The 20770-nt window shown below is 35.5% G+C and overlaps 1 protein-coding gene across 1 annotated transcript in view; it reads right to left on the bottom strand.

Moving 5' to 3' along the window:
• Nucleotides 1–10435: 10435 nt before the first annotated feature.
• Nucleotides 10436–20770, bottom strand: part of ADAM17 (Disintegrin and metalloproteinase domain-containing protein 17) — a 34087-nt gene continuing 23752 nt past the window's right edge. The window contains exons 11-16 of the mRNA XM_051215021.1: nt 18594–18829; nt 17266–17497; nt 16635–16847; nt 15229–15711; nt 13885–13973; nt 10436–13097 (exon numbers count right to left, since the gene is read on the bottom strand). Of these exons, the coding sequence (XP_051068204.1) occupies nt 13071–13097; nt 13885–13973; nt 15229–15711; nt 16635–16847; nt 17266–17497; nt 18594–18829 (1280 nt within the window). The 3' untranslated portion in view covers nt 10436–13070. The remainder of the gene's footprint in view (nt 13098–13884; nt 13974–15228; nt 15712–16634; nt 16848–17265; nt 17498–18593; nt 18830–20770) is intronic.

Genomic DNA, 20770 nt, shown 5'->3' with positions numbered 1-20770 from the left:
CGTTATCCACTCAGCTACTGAGCAGGTACATCCAGCTGACGAGTCCCAAATAGGACGAAACGCGCGTCCTGGATTCCACTGCTAGCCACTATCCATCATTGCTTATAATATTCAAACTTCTATTTAAATACAATTTGCATTAGTTTTATTAATTGATATTTGTAAGAATTTATAAGATATGAACTACTTATATTGATATTTATTTATATAGATGATCTACGAAGATCTATTTAAATTGAAGAGCGTTTATTATCAAAGATTGAAAATGGTTATAGTAGCAATGGAAACTCGGAACTATTAAACATCAATCTTGAGCATATCCTTTCACTTACAGTTATATGTATATAGTTTTAGGACCTTTAAAGATTAATTGAAAAACTTCGGTAGTTATATCCTTTGAAAAACTGAAGCTATTTCTAAATAAATCAAGGTTTCATTCAAGATAATGATTAAAATATATAGTTACTTGAGTACAAAATAATATTTCCATCTTGTAATCCAATAGTAGCGTATTAGCTGTTACGTATATAGGATTTGAATTCTACTATATTCGGCAGTTTTCTAAGATTTTTTCTATATTTCACTTCACGATAGATAGCGGAATAAGTAAATATATATATATATATACGATGAAAACTAATGTTTGGTTTATACATTGCAAAGTATTCGGTTGTTAGTCATTCCTGGTAATTTTATTTGAAACTGAATCTTTGAGTATTTCACACTATAGTCAAGACACGTATTATTATGAACTTTGATCAGTATAATAGAATTTTAGTTATGGAAAATCAATTTCTTTATCAAATGAAATGTACTTACAAGCACAAAATATACTTTAAAAATTACAATATATAGAAATTAATGGGAGATAATTAGATTTTAGATATTATGGTTACCTGGTTGTTCACTGAATTTTTAGTATATTTGTATTAAACATTTTCGATTAGTTTATCTACACATGATTATTTAAAATACAAGGTCAAGGTTAATGGAAATGGTAACTAAAGTAGAAATTGGTTCTTCTAGTTTGCTTCATACAATTCTAGGATCTATCATTGATATGTACTGCATAGTTCTGTTTAATCACTAGAATATATTGATCATAAAATATTTTAAGAAAACTAAAATGAATTATTTCACACAAGAGATATCCCACTGACTGACCTCAAAGCTTAAATAGTTATACAATGGACTTTGTTATATAATACATCAGTTTACTGTCGATTTCGTTAACACCAATAAAACGAAAAACATTTACAGATTGATTAAGTTCTAATGGAATAAACCTTCTTAAAGATAATGTACCTGACGTATAAAAAGAAAGTAGAATGTTTAAATTCCGGTGAGAGTATAATTTTCTTTGAGACTGATTATTTCTAACAACTTTCTGCGACTATTAAGCATTGTATCTTTTAAATTTACATCAAAATTTGTTACTCGAAAATGACTAACCGAAATAGGAACAAAAGTGAGTAAACATTTAGTTTATAGAAAGTCGAATGAATTCCTGGAAAGAGACTGATTATGAATAAGGTAACTGGTGTTTCAGATTTTGGATCCGTATTGGGTTCCCTTGAAATCTGATGTCTAAGAGCTAGTCTACATAAAAACAAAACTGCATCGTAAGTGACTAGTAACATTATTTATATCAGAATTTGAATTCAGGTTGGCACGGAATTTGTTTTAAATACCAGTAACTATCGCAATTTATTCTTTTACTGCAAGTAAAAACCGCATTTTCCGTAATTATATATATATATATATATATATATATATATATTATTTATTTATTTATTTATTTATTTATTTATTTATTTATTTTCCTAGGTTGGAAATAGTTCAACAAACTTACTGAGCATTGGAATTATCGAGCAGCCTTTACAGATACCTACATTGGAGCTTCACAACCTCATACATTGAGAATTTCTTAAAAATTGAGACATTTTTTGGTAACAAGAGTTCAGGTAATATTATTAACTAATTAATGTTAATTTCATTGAAAACAAGAAACTATCCAAGTTAGACAACCGTCTTAGTATGTGACTTCCCAGACTTGCGCATCCACGATCCCGCGTGCAGAAATCGAACCCAGAACCTTCAGTCCTGCGTGCAAAAGTCTAACCTCTAGAACAGTGAGCCGGATCTAATCGTGTACAAACCTAACCTTGTGTCGACTATATATCAGTTACTCACCGAAGACAATGGCAGATGGTCGCGCAGTCTCGTGGATTGGATAAATATGGACATTAACACCGTTGGATGCTGGCTCAGTGCTCCAGAGCCTAAGCTTTAGTAAGCAAGATTGAAGGCTCTAGATCGTATTCCTAGATGCGTGATCGTGGATGAGCACTGATGAGAAGTCCCATGCTAGGACAAAAAGAGCTCCTAGTTCTTCCACAATTTAAATGGTTGTCTAACTTTGACCGGTTCATAGTTTCAACAAAATCCAAGAATCTAAATAATCCTACATTGAAAATGTTCATTTGTTTTTGAAAATCTAATAAAGTTGAACCTTTAACGTTAGAATTCTGAAAATAGAAAGCACTGGTTCCAATCGAAACAGAGTAAAACTAAACACTTAACTATTGATTAATGATGTCCCTTGACTTATGAATTAACGTCAACTTTAATAAAAGTCGTATTCAGCATACTTTCTCGAATTTAAGCAGAAATCTATGCCCTATAGCAATCAGAAAATATACTGTTAATTTGTTGAATAGAAATATTAAGGCATTTATTGTGGATACTTACGACGAACAGATTGACTGATGTAAATACAGCTTCCCTAAGAAAAATAAGGTTTATCGAAATCTCACGGATTGAAACCATGAGTTAATTGAAGCTAGACCACCATGGAAAACCTTGGAGCACTGGACGGCCGTTTCGCCCTAGTATGAGGCTCTTCAGCAGTGTGCATCAACGATCCCGCACCCTGCGAAATTCGAACCCAGGACCTATCAGTCTCGCGCCAAGCGCTTAACCAACTAAACCACTGAGCCGGTATCCAATGGTGTTATCGAAATCCACTAAGTTTAGTCTATATAAAGTATTGGTTTATTTTACAATGAATATGTCTATATATATTTAAGTGTATGATAAAATTCCTTTAATCTATAAAACCTTCAGTAAATAAAATAAATATAAAGAATTTGAAACAAACAAATAAATAAAAATCCCATTGATGATAACATTTTTGTTTCTTTATTCATATGACCTTCAAAGTGCATATCATTTTATGTAATTAACAAATAATAGATAAAAGGTACATGTATAGAAATCGATATATACGTTAATAATGTGACATGTACTTCTGTCAAAATTGAAATATGTATATATATAGGCGAACTGTTTAATGTTGTTTGTAAATATAGAATACTTAGGTAACATGGATAATATCTATTTGGAATAACATCTATTTCCATGGTAAAAAAAAAGAATAACAAAAGTCGTCAAATTCTATTTCATTAGTTGAATTCATGAGTTGATATATGTTAGACCACCATTGAAAACCTGAAAGCACTGGATGGCCATTTCGTCAATATGACTTCCTGGAGTTCTAGCGAGATACCTGTAACCGGTGGATTCTAATCTGTGTCGGGTAGAGACAGGTATCTACTTCAGACAATGGATGAATAGTTGAGCAAGAGCATTGATCGATTGATGATAGACATTAACATCGTTAGGTACCAGCTCAGTGGTCCATAGGTTAAACGTTCGCGCGCGAGGCCAAAGATCCTAGGTTCGAGTTCCTTATGCGGGATCGTGGATGCGCACTACTTACGAGTCCCATACTAAGACGAAACGGTCGTTCAGCTTTTTAAAGGTAGTCTAGCTTACATCGGCTCATGAATTCAACTATTAAAATTATTACAATCTCCACAAATCCTCATTCTGATCACAAATTAAATTTCAACAAATGATTGTGTAAAATTAAGAAAATGATCATTGGTAGGACTAATAATATCAATACTTCTCACTAGTACCAATACCGTATCAGCGATCTTTCTTCGTAGTTTACTTCATTTGATTGATTCGAAGATTACTTTCTTGGTAGTGAACAAATTAGAACTGTGGCTCAATGGCTAAGGTGTTTGACTTTCAGCTACCAAGTTGAAAAGTCCAAACTGCACACCACCTACTTCGGTTTGAACAACTAGGTATCATCACAAGGGAAGTGATGAGTAGTACAATCTTTATTTGGTTGGAAGACGGACATCTCGCCTACGGCATAGGTTCGTATGTTAACTATTATTATTCGTTTCGTTTTATGAATTCAGAGTATAACGTCATCACATACTTCTCGCTCCTCAGTTCTAATCGTTTTTTTAGCAACATGTTTTCCACACTTTCCCTACCACTATTATTTGTATACTTCTACTAACTTTTATATCTTGTTAATTTCTTCTCACTGCATTAAAATGAAATGTGCCATCGCTTCTAACCAGCGGATGTTCGTTCCAGGTTCTCAGTTTCTTGTGATTTACTGATGTTACAAAAGTTTCTAAACATGAAAACGAAGATCCAGTAATTTATGATAACTAGCTTAATGCTTACAACAAATTATTACTTACTATGGAAATCCTTTTTTCTTAGAGTTGGTAGATATCATCTGTCTAAGGAATGCAGTTTAACGTTTAAATACGATAAAACTTATTCTGATTTTTAATCAGTCAGAAATCATTAAGACGGACAATACATTAAAGGCTGTTCAAAAGGTATTATCAGAGAATAAAATCACAATTTTGTTATAGTATACAAGTATGACCATGAGGATCTCATACGATAAGAGAAATACAATATCGCTAACAGGATACGAATTGACAAAAACCATGATTACTTCGCCTAGAAACTTACATCACAGTGAGTTGCGGAATAACACAAGACAAAACTTGTTACACCTGAGAAGGATTTCTATTTTTTTAAAAATACCACTACTTAAATACATTTTTAAACAATACATGGTTATAAACAAAAATCGACTATGTGGTTTCTGGTGAATTCTCTAACAATAAAATGGAGATTTTAATAAGGATATTCCAACTACGTAACAGAGTGAATCGAAATCTCCACTATAAAAGTTGCAACGTCATTGATCAGTGACATGAAAATCTGATTTTTAACTCAACCTATTCACACCACACATTTTCTCTAATTTCCGTACTCGCAGACCCTTGATATTTACCACTAGAAATGTTACGAAGCTTAAAAAATTTAAGTGCTCTTCTAAATCAATAAAAGTCTTGCGAATGCTATTTTCAACATGATACAGTTGGTCTGAGATCGTGGAATTTTTCCAGCTTTATTCACTGGTCCGTAAGTACACAGAAACTCAATTATAAACAGAGATTTTAAATTTCATCTTTTTCAAACAGTATTCCTTCAAGTTATTGTATGAGTGAATGATAAACAGATATTTACTTATGTAATAAATCTCTAACAAAATCAAAATCCCAGTCACTTACGTTTTAAAGGAACTTCGATCAAATTCATCTTATGCACTAGATGCTTTGTACATTTATATATCGTTTTGCTACAGAAAACGACTAACCAGCTATTGTATTTTAATACCTTTTTGCTGAGTGTTCTGTATCAATAGATCGAGTTCCATGAGTAATTATCACATTGTTCATATCAATTTAGGAGATCGATCAAGCATATCACGTACATATAGTTGATACAATCACTTGATAAACTAACTCAACTATTAAATTTCACCCCTCAGTAATTATTACGCAAACAATTAAGTATTTCCCTATAAAATATCTTATATGCTAATGAGTTACTAATGGATCAGCTACTGTTAATTCGAATTAACTAAATAAAAAGTTTAATGAAATATTATGATATTCTTTCTATACTCAACACAGTTAATTAAATAATATACTAAATTGTTTAATGGTCGATTGTGAGATCTGAAGTTAAACAAAATTTGTTGTATTTTGGTTGTAATTACAAACACAATAATGCTTAAACTATAGTTTACATTCTCTTTTATAATAATACGATTTATTAAAGTTATCCTTAATAATGTATACTTTAGACGTGAATAAAGCATGTTCAATATTTTGTCACACTATTCATCTGGTGAATAACATTTATTCAACCAATATTTATCATAAATGGACACATGATAATTAATTTATCGGTTCTTAATTGAACATTGAATTTATCAATAAACAAAACACATGGTATTCACATGTCTGAACACAACAAGGAATGTTTATTCTAGATACTATCAGAAACTTCCGTCAAGAAATACACTTGATTAGTTGACTACATTTAAAATCAGTTAATCACATTAAAACTTTTTTACAGGTTACACGTAAAACGATGTTAGTACTCACTAGATTACCATATTTCTTCTATAATGCTGTTAAGAGTTAAGCAGAAAAAAAACAATGGATTAACAATTCATAGTTATTTGTGCTCACATATGCATTATCTTCTGACTCAAATGGTATTTGTAAACGGATCATATACCTGTCACAATGAAGAACTTTGACAGTGCTGAAACATTAATTCGTAGATTTTTAAGCAAAAATAGAGGCTAACAATGGAGTCCAATACATGCGTATAACCCTATTTGGGACTTATCAGCAGTATATACCTGTACCCCAGTGTTAATTTTTACACTGAGACTCGAACCCAGTCCCTTTTGCATCAAATACCCAACAGGTTATCCCTTGAGTTACTCAGCTCAAGCAAGAGCGCAAATGAACTATATTTAATTTGTAAGGGTTTGAATCTTCCCATAGTCAATTTTATAGACTACAGTTGATCAACCATTTCTGAAATATGTTCATCCTGAATGGACTGCCTAGATATTGCTATTAAGTCACAAACATCTTTAAAGAAAATTTAGTAGCACAATTCATCCCCATTGTACAAACCAGTAGCTATTTGAACTCAGTAGCTCACTGAATAACCCGTAGGGTATTTGATGCAAAAGGGATTGGGTTCGAGTCCTAGTGTGAACATCAACACTGTGCTACAGGTACATCCAGCTAGTGAGTCCCACATAGGGATAGATGAGTGTTGGACTCCGTCGTTAACTGCTATAAAACGTTACCTAAAAATGCTTGACTTAATAGCAATTTCCAGGCAATCCATTCAAGATGCATATATACCAAAGGACACCGATCTATCCAGAGATTGTAAAATACTATACAAAGCATTTCTCTAGAGGAAAACGTTTGCTATACATTCCTAGGTACCCACTAACTCTCAAAATTACTCTATTAATTTTTAGAATTTAAATCTTCAGCTTTGTTTTTTCTTCTGTAATTTATACACGCAAATTTCTATACGTTGATTAATTCGTTCACTTCTCTCACATATTTATTTGTAAAAATACTATTCTGCATAAAACATTGTTAACAAAACTTCAATTAGAGGCTAGTTGGTGAGTAGTTCGAGTTTGATATTTCAAAATTATTACTTTATTAAATTATTCGATAATACTCCTGAATATTAAATTAATTTCTTAAACATACTGTAATGTTATTCATTCTTCTTGGATAATTCAGCATAGTTTCTTGGAATTGGATTTCCGTTATATATTTGCTTAGATAACAGTTTAACTAAGTGCATTTCCACTAGATATAACTAGTTATTGTTAGAAACTAAGGTATTACATTAATGGATGATGAATTCGAAAAATGAGAAATAATGATCTGATACACATTAAGACCGTTTATTCTACTCAAACATCACAAAAGACTACCACGGACATCGCATATAGGATCATTCGCAATATTATACATGACTGACAAAGTAATCATGCTGTTTATATCAACAAATCCCTCTTAATCTCACTTCGACTATTATCACAGATGCATCGCTAACATAATCAGAACAAAAATATTCGTAATGCTTAAAGTGTATTCAGGCTATTGATAGTTCAAACGACCAAACACAGGACAATTATACAGCGAAATACACTAAAATTCCAATAGAAAAAATTACTATAGTTCATTTAACTACCACATTCAGACTAGTTAATCATTCATACAATGGACGTATATACAAAAGTTCAAAGTTAATCATTTGAATAAATGTAGAAAGTAACACATGAAACTAGAGTTAAGTATTAAGTTTTCATATCTTATAAAGTAAAAACATGTTAAGACTCACACGTTGTCAAGTCCTCATAAAATAATGAATAGAAACAAACTTTATACCTAAGAGATTAAATTAACACGCTAAAATGGTTATCTATAATTAAGTCAAATTTTTTTAAATTTTAACCGTATTTGACACAGCGTTTTCACTAATGACATCCAGATGTGATTCTGCACATCGACAGTACAAGTACAGGATTGAAATTGTAAGATACGCCGGGACCAGGATGATCACTAATGCCCTGGTCCCAGATGGAGGATCGCCACCGCACTACGGCGTGTTGAAGCCTGCGACGATCCCTAATCGAGCTCGCTCGGACGCGTGGTTTTTGTCAGTGGGGAGGTATTCGGATCATCCCTTTGAATAACACAATACAGGCCCCCGAATGCCCTGGTACGGCCGATTGGAGAGGGCCCGCCCCCCTCTCGAACAGCCACGCGAATACAGCCTCTGCCAGGGAAGCCCTACTCACCGCACTATTGTTGTTTTCGAAATTGAGAGGATGAAAATCAAATGTCCTGCAGTTTAACCAGGCCCGTGGACACGGAGAGTCCACCTAGGGGATTTGAGAAACCCTGATTTCAAACCAATAGTGCACATGGGCTCCAGTATCCTGTGGGAACAAATGGCGTATGAACCAATAGTTGGTCACCGGCTATCATGGGACTGCATCTCCTCACGATGCTCCACTACCTTATGGATCAGACCTTTGGGTCAAAGGCTCGGGGTGCGGCTCCCTAAGAAAACCACCGGCGTCGGTCTGGGCACCCAGGCACCATTATAGCACTCACACAATTAAAATGAAATGACAACGATTATTTAATAAACTGCTCTCACTCCTATTGCAATTCAAACAACCCATACCCATTTGATAACATCCACTTGTATTTTTAATTTTTATGTACTACGTCACTTATCTACCCTCTGGCATTCTTACTTTGTGTATCCCTACTTTTAAACTTATACAACAGCTCGCATATAGTAGAAATTCTGTTATATCTAAACGACCTCGAGTCACTTCCTGGTTGAAAATTGTATGCTACCACCAAATACGAATACACAAACAGTTTTACTGAAACCACATGCACCATTCAAACTGGCTGCCTTCAACGTTCCCACACTTATGTAGATCGGACAACAGATAGGGCTGGCTATGTCTTTGGAAAGTCTTCATATCGACATCTATCCGAGACCCGTATTCAAAACTCTACTGAAGTACTACAAATTCGCTCTCCATCTGTCACTTCAAAAAGCTTGTTTTACATGCGCTTATCCGGGGACACTGTGGCATCTTCGTCTGGTCTTGTTGGCGTTGGTGTCGCACTAAGCCCTAGAGCTGAGGCAGCACTAATCGATTCGATCCCCATTAACAGTCGGTTATTTGCTGTTAGATTAGAAAGTTCCATCAATGTGAGAAGAAATCGGCGTGAGAAACGATGTCTTCTCGTCATCTCCGCCTATGCCCCGACAGATTGCAGCCCAGATGCAATCGAGGATGAATTCTACCACCAGTTATCTGTTCTTCTCCAGAAAGTGCGTTCGACAGATATTGTAGTGCTAGCCGGAGACTTGAATGCTCAGGTCGGGCGTCTAGGCACAGAAGAGAGTCGTTTAGGTGGCTGATGGGGACTCGTTGGTCACAGGTGAGACAACGGGGACCGTCTACTGCAACTTTGCACAGACCACAACCTGTTTCTGAATAGCACTAACTTTCGGCACAGTCATCGCCGAAGTGCCACCTGGCGTCCTCCCTCTGTATCTCAAGCCCGGACTCAGATTGATCACATCGCGATCAGCTACCGCTGGCGTGGTTGTGTACAAGACTGCCGCTCATTTTGGAGTACCTATCTGGACTCTGACCATGCCATGGTCTGCGCCAATCTCACCTTACTTTTCAGTGGACAACGAAGTGACCCCCACCAACGGATTGATGTTAGCAAGCTGGTTGCAACTTCTGTTGCTAGTAAGTATCGAACCGAGCTAGTTTCTAGGCTAGCTACCATTCCACCGAAAAGTATAGATGAGCATTGGTTGCAATTGCATGACGCCATGAAAATGGCGGGTACAGCCAGTTGTGGGTTCGCGAAACGTCCCTCTTATAAGCACTGGGTTTCTTCAGGTTCCTTACAACTCATTGAAGCCCGTCGGTCTACTCCGGGTGACCGTGAGTTTGACCAAAAACGAAGGATGTTACGTAAGGAAATTGGGCAAAGCTTGCGTAAGGACTGAGAAGCCTGGTGGTCGAAGCGTGCTAATGAGCTGGAAGCAGCAGCTGCATCTGGTAACTAATGGAAGCTCTTCCAACTCATCCGAGCCACTGGCAGCAAGAAGTCTGGTGTGATCGAAACAATCTGCGAGGATGATGGGATGCCAATCACTAACATCCATCGACGTCTTGGACGATGGGCAGAATTTTTCGAAGGGCAGTTCAACTGGCCTGCTGCTCCGGCAACATCGGTCAGACTGTCCTGCCCTCCATGGCCGGTGAAGACTGATCCACCAAATGAGGAGGAAGTCCGCAAGGAACTCCAACTCTTGAAGCGTTACAAATCACCTGGCCCAAATGACTTACCTCCGGCTCCTTTTAAAAATGGTGGTGACTCTTTGACTAAGGAATTGACGACGTTGTTTACAAAGGTTTGGGAACTAGAGAGTGTACCAACATCATGGAATGAGTCGATAGTTGTCCCTATCTTTAAAAAGGGTTCACGTCGTTCCTGTAACAACTATCGGGGGATAAGCCTACTTCCGATTGCGTCCAAGCTATTGGCTTCCGTCATACTTCGTAGGTTGTTCAAAACCCGAGAATGGTTGACTCGCGAGGATGTAAATAATGGTGGTGTGGATCTGTTGCCTGGAGAAACTTTTCGATCTTGAGTATGCGGATGATATTGTCTTACTGTGCGATAATGCCCAAGGCATGCAATCCGCACTTAGTCAGTCGGCATTCAGTGTCCGTAGGTATGGTATGTGCTTTGCACCTTCGAAGTGGAAAGTACTTCTACAAGACTGACAGGACCCTGATCCTGCACTCACCCTGGGAAGTGAGCAGATAGAAGTAGTCGAGAAGTTCGTGTATCTAGGTAGCTGTATGAGTGCTGGTGGGGGTATGAGTGATGAGATCAGTGCACGTATAGTGAAAGCCAGAGCGGCTTATGCCAATCTGGGCCATCTTTGGCGCCTTCGTGATGTTAGTCTGGCTGTAAAAGGTCGGATCTACAACGCGTCGGTGAGAGCAGTTTTGCTCCATGCTTGTGAAACCTGGCCTCTCCGAGGTGAGGATGTTAGACGATTCTCTGTGTTCGATCATCGCTGTCTCCGAAGGATTGTTGACATCCAGTGGCAACATCATGTCAGTAATGCAGAGGTAAGGTATCGTGTGTTCGGGCACAGAGATGATAATGCAATTGGTGTCACCATCTTGAAACACCGACTTCGGTGGCTTGGACATGTTCTACGAATGTCGTCACAGAGAATTCCACGTCGTGCATTATTTGCCGACTCTGGGACTGGTTGGAAGGAGCGGAGAGGTGGTCAGTACATGACATGGTGTCGTGGCATGAAAGAAAGCTGCAAAGGACTGGCTTCTGTTGGTCCTTCAGGACTCCCTGGCTGGGGTCCGAGAGATGGTGCAACACAGTGGCTAGAGACGTTATCAGATATGGCTCAGAATAGAAGCCAGTGGCGATCCTGTTGTAACCTTCGTTTACTTTCTCCACAAAACGTTGTTGTAACTTCCTTAATTAAAAGAATTCTTTCTGTTTGTACCTTTCCGTTCCCCCCATTATTATTATCATTACACTACCATACACTAATCTGTGGTCGTTATTGTTCTCTGTTTTTTCTTCTCTCTTATACGCACTTCATATTCTTTTTGTCTTCCCATTCTCAATGTTATTTTGTGGCGCACATATATTTGGTGCCCCCTTGTACCAATTATTTATGTGTTCAAATAAATAAATAAATAAATACGCCAAAAATGAATAATGACAGTGTAATATAGTAACCTGTTGATGTTGACAAAATAATAATTCTTATCTTAGTTTTTCTCACTTGTCAATATTATCATAACTTCTTCAACTTGACAATTACATGTAATTCATACCTTAGTTTATAGGTTAGGAAAGAATGAAAAACTATATATATATACTCTGCTATGTTTATCTTAATGACATTTCTTGAGGAATGAAAACTTTCCTGAAATGTATCACATCTATTCTTACTCGAATGTAAGTTGTTATCGTTAAAAACTTTCATTGAATGTATTCACGATCTGACATACCTATTTAGTCGTATTACATCCGCTTTCATATTAAAAGTATCTCTCGTTGTATTCTTACCTTAAACTCAAACTCATACAAATCATAATACAAAACAAGTTAGAATTAAACGTAAATTAGAGGAAAAATGTTCAAAGTTTTGATATAAAAAATAAAATTTGACATTGAACAAATGAACAAATTGATACATAATGCATAAAGTGGATGAAATATTAAAGAGAGAAAACGAAAAACAAACAACTCAACGGTATTTATCTCACTTTTCACGCGACTGAACTTAAAAATCTGACTCCTAAGAAATTAAGTTTAAAAAAAGAGAAACTTCAGTAAAAATTACACACACAAGAAGAATAAAGAAAAACAGATTTTACATATACATACTACAGTTTTTATACATTTGAAAACAAGAAAACACAATTGGGAAGATTATGTATACAAAGTATGATAAAAGGTTGGATTGAATGGGGACACAATAACAAATTATATCATAAACAAGATAGAAACTGATCGAGAAAAAGTTCAATAGATTATAATAATGTTGTATACTTTTAAAATATTTATATGTGGAAAATATGTGAATCACTAAAAATGCTGCTTGAAGGTAAATATTGTTTCTCATATGATTGACAGAATATGTGGCTCGTCGATTCATAACTTTTTAATTAGTAATTAACAATTTCGTTCATGATACCTATTCTGCAAAATAAAAACATTTTGCCATTAAATATAAATATATACATAGTCTAATCATTAAAAAGATTTTGTTTCAACATGATATCGCTTTCCTATAATGCTCAAACTGACAACAACAAACTCCAGTGCAAATGAGCATTCTCATAATAACCTCATTACTTGGAAAGCTTTTTAAACACAATCGACATTGATGTAATAAGCTTTTTATGAGTATACATATAAAAGTGAATAGTAAACTTTGACAAATGAATTAGTTGTGTATCTCACAGTTATCAACCATAGATGAACATTTCAAAAATGTCAAATGTGACAAAGATTGATGGCTGAAGCTTAGGTCAAATTATTGACAAGTGTTGGATTTTTAAATACATGGTGATAAGTCTAATGTTTCTACATGCATTTCAGACATTTCGAGAACTAATGACCAAAATTAATACATAGAGAAGGGAATAGAATTCCGGATGTTCACTGTAAGATGATACCCCTGAACACTAATAGATAGAGCGCAGTGATAGAATTGACTTAAATGAAGCCATTAATAATAATAAGTGTGGTTACTTGTCATGTGTTTTAGTCACTGAGTTAACGTTCGTTAACTTTCAATCAATCCTAGATCTTTTTCTACATCTTAGTGTTTTCATTGTTTTTTTACAGATACTACTAATGGGAAATGATAAAACAACAAAATTTCTTTTGAAATGAATACTTTAACATAAACTTCAGAATACTAAAGGGGTAAAACACATTGAACAACAACGTATTTGATGCGCATCAAATCTCAAAAACTTACTAAGTAAGCAACACATGCACTCAATGGTATCCATACGATAAGTGATAAGAAGACTGCGAAAAATACCAGATTGTCCCAAGCAATGGTGCCTATTGTTTTATTAAAAAGAACAATCAACGATGAAATGAATATATTTTTAAAACAAGAGTTTATTTAAAGAAAAGGAACAGGAAAGCAAATTCAGTAGAGTATGGAATTCTTAAATAATATCTGTTTTTATATTTTTTTGGAAACAGTGATAATCAGAACAATTGGTGATTTAATGTTTAAGAAATAAGCTATGATGCGATACATATAGATTTCATAGTTTGGAAAGTGTAGTACATTATAAAGTTCAAAAACATGAACTCAATCTTTAAAGATATAATGACTGTTTATTGAAAATATGATTAAACAACGGACGTTCTACCAATGTAAAATGTATAATTAGAAGTAACTTAAATGTTTATGACATGAAATTCATTTATTTGATAACTGAAAATAAAATAACATCCGCGTATTTCTCTATTTATCGAATTAAATTATGACTCATTGATTTACCATACATCTAACTTGCAGTTAGTGAGGTACAAATTTGAAACTTGATGTACCTAATGAGCTATAGACAAGTAGGTATTACCATTAACCCCCAGTATTTTATAATTGACATCCCAGTATGTATATACATGATTGCTGGGCGATGGTTCAGGCATTCGATCTTCAGTCGCTAAGTCGCAGGCCCGAATCCCAATACACCAGGTTCCGGATATTATCACTAGTTTTCACAATAAGAGGATGGCTTGAAGTCAACTACCTGAATATACCCCTGTTAATAAGTCGGTAATAGTAACAAGATTCTTTATCTCACAACCCAATAATCTTTGAACCACAAGATCAATTTTATAATGTGGAGGTTGTTAGGAGATTCATTAATGCTTTTAATGATTATATGCATATGTATAATAATTGATAAATGTGTATTTGTATAGAGAGAATGGTTAAGCTTATGTGTGCAAGACTTCAATTCCTGGGTTTGTTTCCCGCCTACAAAATCGTGGATGGGCACTGCTGAGAAGTCTCACACTAGGACGAAACGGGTTTACAGTGCTCCAAAGATTTAAATGGTTGTCCAACTTTGATCGGTTCATAATTTCAATGAAATATATATAACACTGTCAAATACACAAAGACTTTCAAATATCGATGAGTTAATTCATTAAAGATAATAAATATTTAAATGAATATACACATACACAAATTAAAAAATTCTCTTCTCAATAATAAGAATTATATTCAGTGATGAGAACAAGACGAACTTCAATAAAAAACCTCTGAATATACATGTTAATAAAAAATGATACCTACCGAGATTCTTGTGTTTAGAATAATGAACTGGTGTCCAAAATCGTAATATCCGCTTACTTTTCGATTCTATACATTTTCCCGCCATACAATAACCATTAAGACATGGCCGATAATCTTGCAAATGAATATGTACTAAAGGTTGTTTATGATAGTATGAATTAATATTGTTAAAATCAGTTGTAGCTAGTTTTTGAGTTTTATTATCAACAACAAAATGATATGTATCATTTGGTGAGTGTTTATCATACAACCGTAATATGTTAGACGAGGATAGTAAAAACTTATGCATAGAATACAGAGTTGATCGTCTTGAATGATAAGTCATTGAATAGGATTTATAAGATTCTGAATGTTTTACAGTATTCTGTTTAGAATGTAATAGATATTCATTTTGGGACAATGTAACAGGAAGGCATATGGTGCTTTGATTTGTGGTTGAATTTGATGTTGGAAATAAACAGCAAATAAAGCAGGATTCTTCAACTATTTACAAGGAAAGAATGGAAAGAAACATTGATACTTTTATATTTGAAAATTTATTCTACTGAATTATAAACGTAAGTAGTCAGTACAATCTAAATTCATTATTTATTACGTTGTTTAAATTTATATTGATCTATTTATGTATATTAATCAGTACATTATTGTCGAGTACCATAGTGATGCAATTAGAGTATACAAAAATCAGTCGTCTAATTTTGAATAAGGATCGGACTTTGTAATGAATGGACTAATGAATTTTTCTACTGGACATGAATCTTCTCAGATCTATACTCTATATAATAGTAAAAAATTCGTTATATCTAATGGAGTCCTGAAATTTCACTTCAAGATCATGAAACTTTTATGAAAATACAATCAGCAAAGAGACTGAACTATGGCACAAAGTGATTACGTAAGCTAGGGCATTATACTTGCTCTTGTGGGACAGGTTACACTGGCCTCACAAAGCGAACACTAAAGAAACGAATCTCTGACCATTACCCTGGTCGACTCAAAACGATTATCCAGGTCGATCAATAGACTAACTCTGGAAAATCTCGTAAAGCTCTAATCACGTTCTCTTACCAGAATCTACATTCATCCACATGGTCAAACGAATTGGTTATAAATTAGAAACCTATGCACTATAGAGGCTTCTGTAACTTGTTGACTGAATTTCACAATGATATCTCATCTATCAACCTTATCTTACTATATTTTACTTATCTTTAGGTCACTACCTAAACTACTTTTAATATTCAATAAATCCGAATGCTTTATAACACAATTTTATACTACTTCTTAATAGACAACTATAAACGTCAGGCAACTTTAGACACGGTTGTATAGCTTCACTGCTGAACAGTTCTTATTTTTTATCAATGATCCAAGCGATTTCTTTATAATAAATGCATCCAACCTACCTGAATCACAGATACAAGTTTCCAGTCCAAGACTAGAACAAAACGGATGACATTTACCCTGAAAACATCGCCCATATTCATCACATTGACCACCGGATAAAAGTGTTGGACCTGGACAAATAGATGATAAACCATTACATTGACCAGGTCCTAAACAAGGATTAGTACTGCTAGTTTGTGCGCAAATGGTATTCTTTGGTGCTAATTGACAATCTGTGTAAAGAAAGGTAGTAGAAATATTAAATAACGGATCGATTTACGAGGAGCAGTTTACAAATACTCAAGAAAAGAAAAAACACCGTGTTCTTCAAGTTTAAGTAGATGAAAGAACTATACGAATACCACAACCCAATGACTGAACGTCAAGTGTGACTTAACAACTAAGCTAATAAACAGATTGATTTGAATCTCTTATGAAATACTAGACTTTATGACTGTCAATGAGTATCGATAAACGCAATACTCATCACTTATTAATTACCCTAATATAATCTAATACTTTAAACCTACATGCGATTAATGAACTTCAGTTTATCTGTTACAGGAATGATATTACAAGTAGAATCATTGTGAACAACAATAATTAATCTGAATTCAACGTAACAAATAGGCTTTCGAAACAAAAACTAACCAGAAGTACAACAACCATGATTCCAAGGTGAACAGTGAGCACCTGTTCTAAAATAACACTCAGAACTACAACAAGGATCATGTGGATTTCGACCAGCATCACATTCTTCACCCTCATCAATGCGACTGTTACCACAAAGATTTGAAAGAGCCGCAGATGAATCTTCGAAACATAATGGAGCACGAGTAACCAAACAAGAGCCAATTGTCCGTAAACTACATGGTGAAAATTTCTAAAGAAATAAGTATGAGATCGATAGTGATATTCATAAACCGTCATCAAGTAAGTCTAAAATACCTTGATAAGGAAACATTTGACAAGTGCATTACTAGTCTCTTCCATTATTAATTGATTAATTATTTATTTAAACACATAAACATTGTTACAGAGAAGCACCAAATATATGTGTCGCACACATTAGTTATCATTTAATTTGCGTGTGGGATGAGACATTACCCGGGCGCCCAAAACAAAGCAAGTGGTTTCCTCAAAGTGTCACAAGCCTTTGACATAAAGGTCTAATCTACAAGGCAGTAGAGCAACATTAGATGTAGTCCCATGATAGCCAATGGTCAAGGTTAGGTTCATATACCATTTTTTCCTCAGGATCCTGTAATCCATGTACCCCATTAGTTTGGATTCAGGGCTTTCAAACTCTTCTAGATGTGTCTTCCTTATCCACCAACCCGGTTTGAGCGCCGGACATTCGCTTTTCTTCCTTTCAATTTTGTAAACAACACTCCTCCGCGGTGCCTAGAATCTCATATAAAGACACATCCACTTGGAAATATGAGTATATGATTACTATTGACATTCAGATGCGATTAATTACTTGTGCTCATTATTACAAACAATATAAAACAATTAGAAATCAATTCTGTATTAGGTGGAAAAAAACATAATTGGTAAACTAGGTATTACATATTCACGCCTGGAAAGAATTGAACCATGATATCTATCAAGGAAAACTATTAACAAAGAGAATAACACGTGACTTTTTCTCGATTGATGTTGAGAAATGGTACTCTATCATGAGGAATCTACTTCATCGTTAATCTTCAGATTGTCAGTGTAATAATTTTTTTAGAAAAAACTTTTTTGGCATTTTATATCCGAAAATTTCACATCTGAAAGAGGCAGATTTAATATGTTGGAAAAGACCAATTAATATGACTATGTAAGATTTCCTTTATATCATGCAATTATCCAAAGAAAATATCTTTCATATAAGAGATTTCGGGAAATAACAGTTTTAAATTATGGTTACTACCTACTGATTGAATATGATGAGATGATACATGAATAAATTAAAAACTAATGCAACTAACTCCATTATTTTCAGCGTAACCTGAAACTGAATAGGTATACATTAAATATTTTCCAGAACTTATAGCTGCAGGATTGCATTCATCTGTGTCAGGATCATGATCTGCGCCCCAACTATGTCCTAATTCATGAGCCGTGATTAATTCAGCCAAAGCGTTAACTAGTTGTTGACCATTATAATCTACATAAGTAGTCCATCCTGTATTTAAATAGAGATCCTTTTTATTATTTCGACGAACTAATTTGGCAAAAAAAGAAATATATATATTTTTTGAATGATAGAAATATGTATAATTTAGTAACCACGTATAATTCTGTGTACTTTATTGTAACGACTAGTGACAGTACTTGGCAACATGAAAAACTGTTGACTGTGACTAAAAATCAAATAACTTGGCTCATTAAACAGAAGTGTCATTAACACTATAATACAATGTGATGTAGCCTTTTCAATAATACTGCGATGTCCGCTATTTATGAGGACAGATATAGGTAGTACGTAGCAGCAGCTCGAAATGGGATGGCCACTAGCAGAAGTTTGAAAGAGGAACGAAGACGGAGAGCGATCGGAATAACAACTGAATTGGAAGAATGATGGATTATGTAAAGGAAAACTAAATAAAGATACGCGGATGATGTGCCTATTGCATGATTTTGATATTTTGTAAAGTCAGTCAGTCAGTCAGCTACAACGTAGGACCAGGCACATATATGTATCGGTCCAAGTTGCCATACCGCATTAGCACAGCAAGATGAACACCGGATTCATAGAAGTAGTTAATTCAGAGGTGGCAATATGTAAAAGAAAGATTGCAATAAGGATATAGTACAGGAAGAAAGAATTAGTTCGTAGAAAGAAACATATGAAGCGATTTTGATCTCTTAGTTTAAGGAAAGATAGAGAGTGTATACACCGACGCCATTGTGATCGATTCTGCGCCATGTCACCAAGAGTCTCCAACCATTGGTTACGATAGTCGCGTGGACCCTAACCAAGCAGTCTTTGGGAAGTGTTCATATCGATGTCTGCTGTCTATCCGAGACCCGTATTCAAAACTCTACTGAAGCACTACAAATCCGCTCTCCATCTGTCACTTCAAAAAGCTTGTTTTACATGCGCTTATCCGGGGACACTGTGGCATCTTCGTCTGGTCTTGTTGGCGTTGGTGTCGCACTAAGCCCTAGAGCTGAGGCAGCACTAATCGATTCGATCCCCATTAACAGTCGGTTATTTGCTGTTAGATTAGAAAGTTCCATCAATGTGAGAAGAAATCGGCGTGAGAAACGATGTCTTCTCGTCATCTCCGCCTATGCCCCGACAGATTGCAGCCCAGATGCAATCGAGGATGAATTCTACCACCAGTTATCTGTTCTTCTCCAGAAAGTGCGTTCGACAGATATTGTAGTGCTAGCCGGAGACTTGAATGCTCAGGTCGGGCGTCTAGGCACAGAAGAGAGTCGTTTAGGTGGCTGATGGGGACTCGTTGGTCACAGGTGAGACAACGGGGACCGTCTACTGCAACTTTGCACAGACCACAACCTGTTTCTGAATAGCACTAACTTTCGGCACAGTCATCGCCGAAGTGCCACCTGGCGTCCTCCCTCTGTATCTCAAGCCCGGACTCAGATTGATCACATCGCGGAAGTCCGCAAGGAACTCCAACTCTTGAAGCGTTACAAATCACCTGGCCCAAATGACTTACCTCCGGCTCCTTTTAAAAATGGTGGTGACTCTTTGACTAAGGAATTGACGACGTTGTTTACAAAGGTTTGGGAACTAGAGAGTGTACCAACATCACGGAATGAGTCGATAGTTGTCCCTATCTTTAAAAAGGGTTCACGTCGTTCCTGTAACAACTATCGGGGGATAAGCCTACTTCCGATTGCGTCCAAGCTATTGGCTTCCGTCATACTTCGTAGGTTGTTCAAAACCCGAGAATGGTTGACTCGCGAGGATGTAAATAATGGTGGTGTGGATCTGTTGCCTGGAGAAACTTTTCGATCTTGAGTATGCGGATGATATTGTCTTACTGTGCGATAATGCCCAAGGCATGCAATCCGCACTTAGTCAGTCGGCATTCAGTGTCCGTAGGTATGGTATGTGCTTTGCACCTTCGAAGTGGAAAGTACTTCTACAAGACTGACAGGACCCTGATCCTGCACTCACCCTGGGAAGTGA

This window comes from Schistosoma haematobium, chromosome 2 (assembly GCF_000699445.3).
Source record: "Schistosoma haematobium chromosome 2, whole genome shotgun sequence".
NCBI classification, from domain to species: Eukaryota; Metazoa; Platyhelminthes; class Trematoda; order Strigeidida; family Schistosomatidae; genus Schistosoma; species Schistosoma haematobium.
This window is presented reverse-complemented; position numbering and strand designations above follow the sequence as displayed.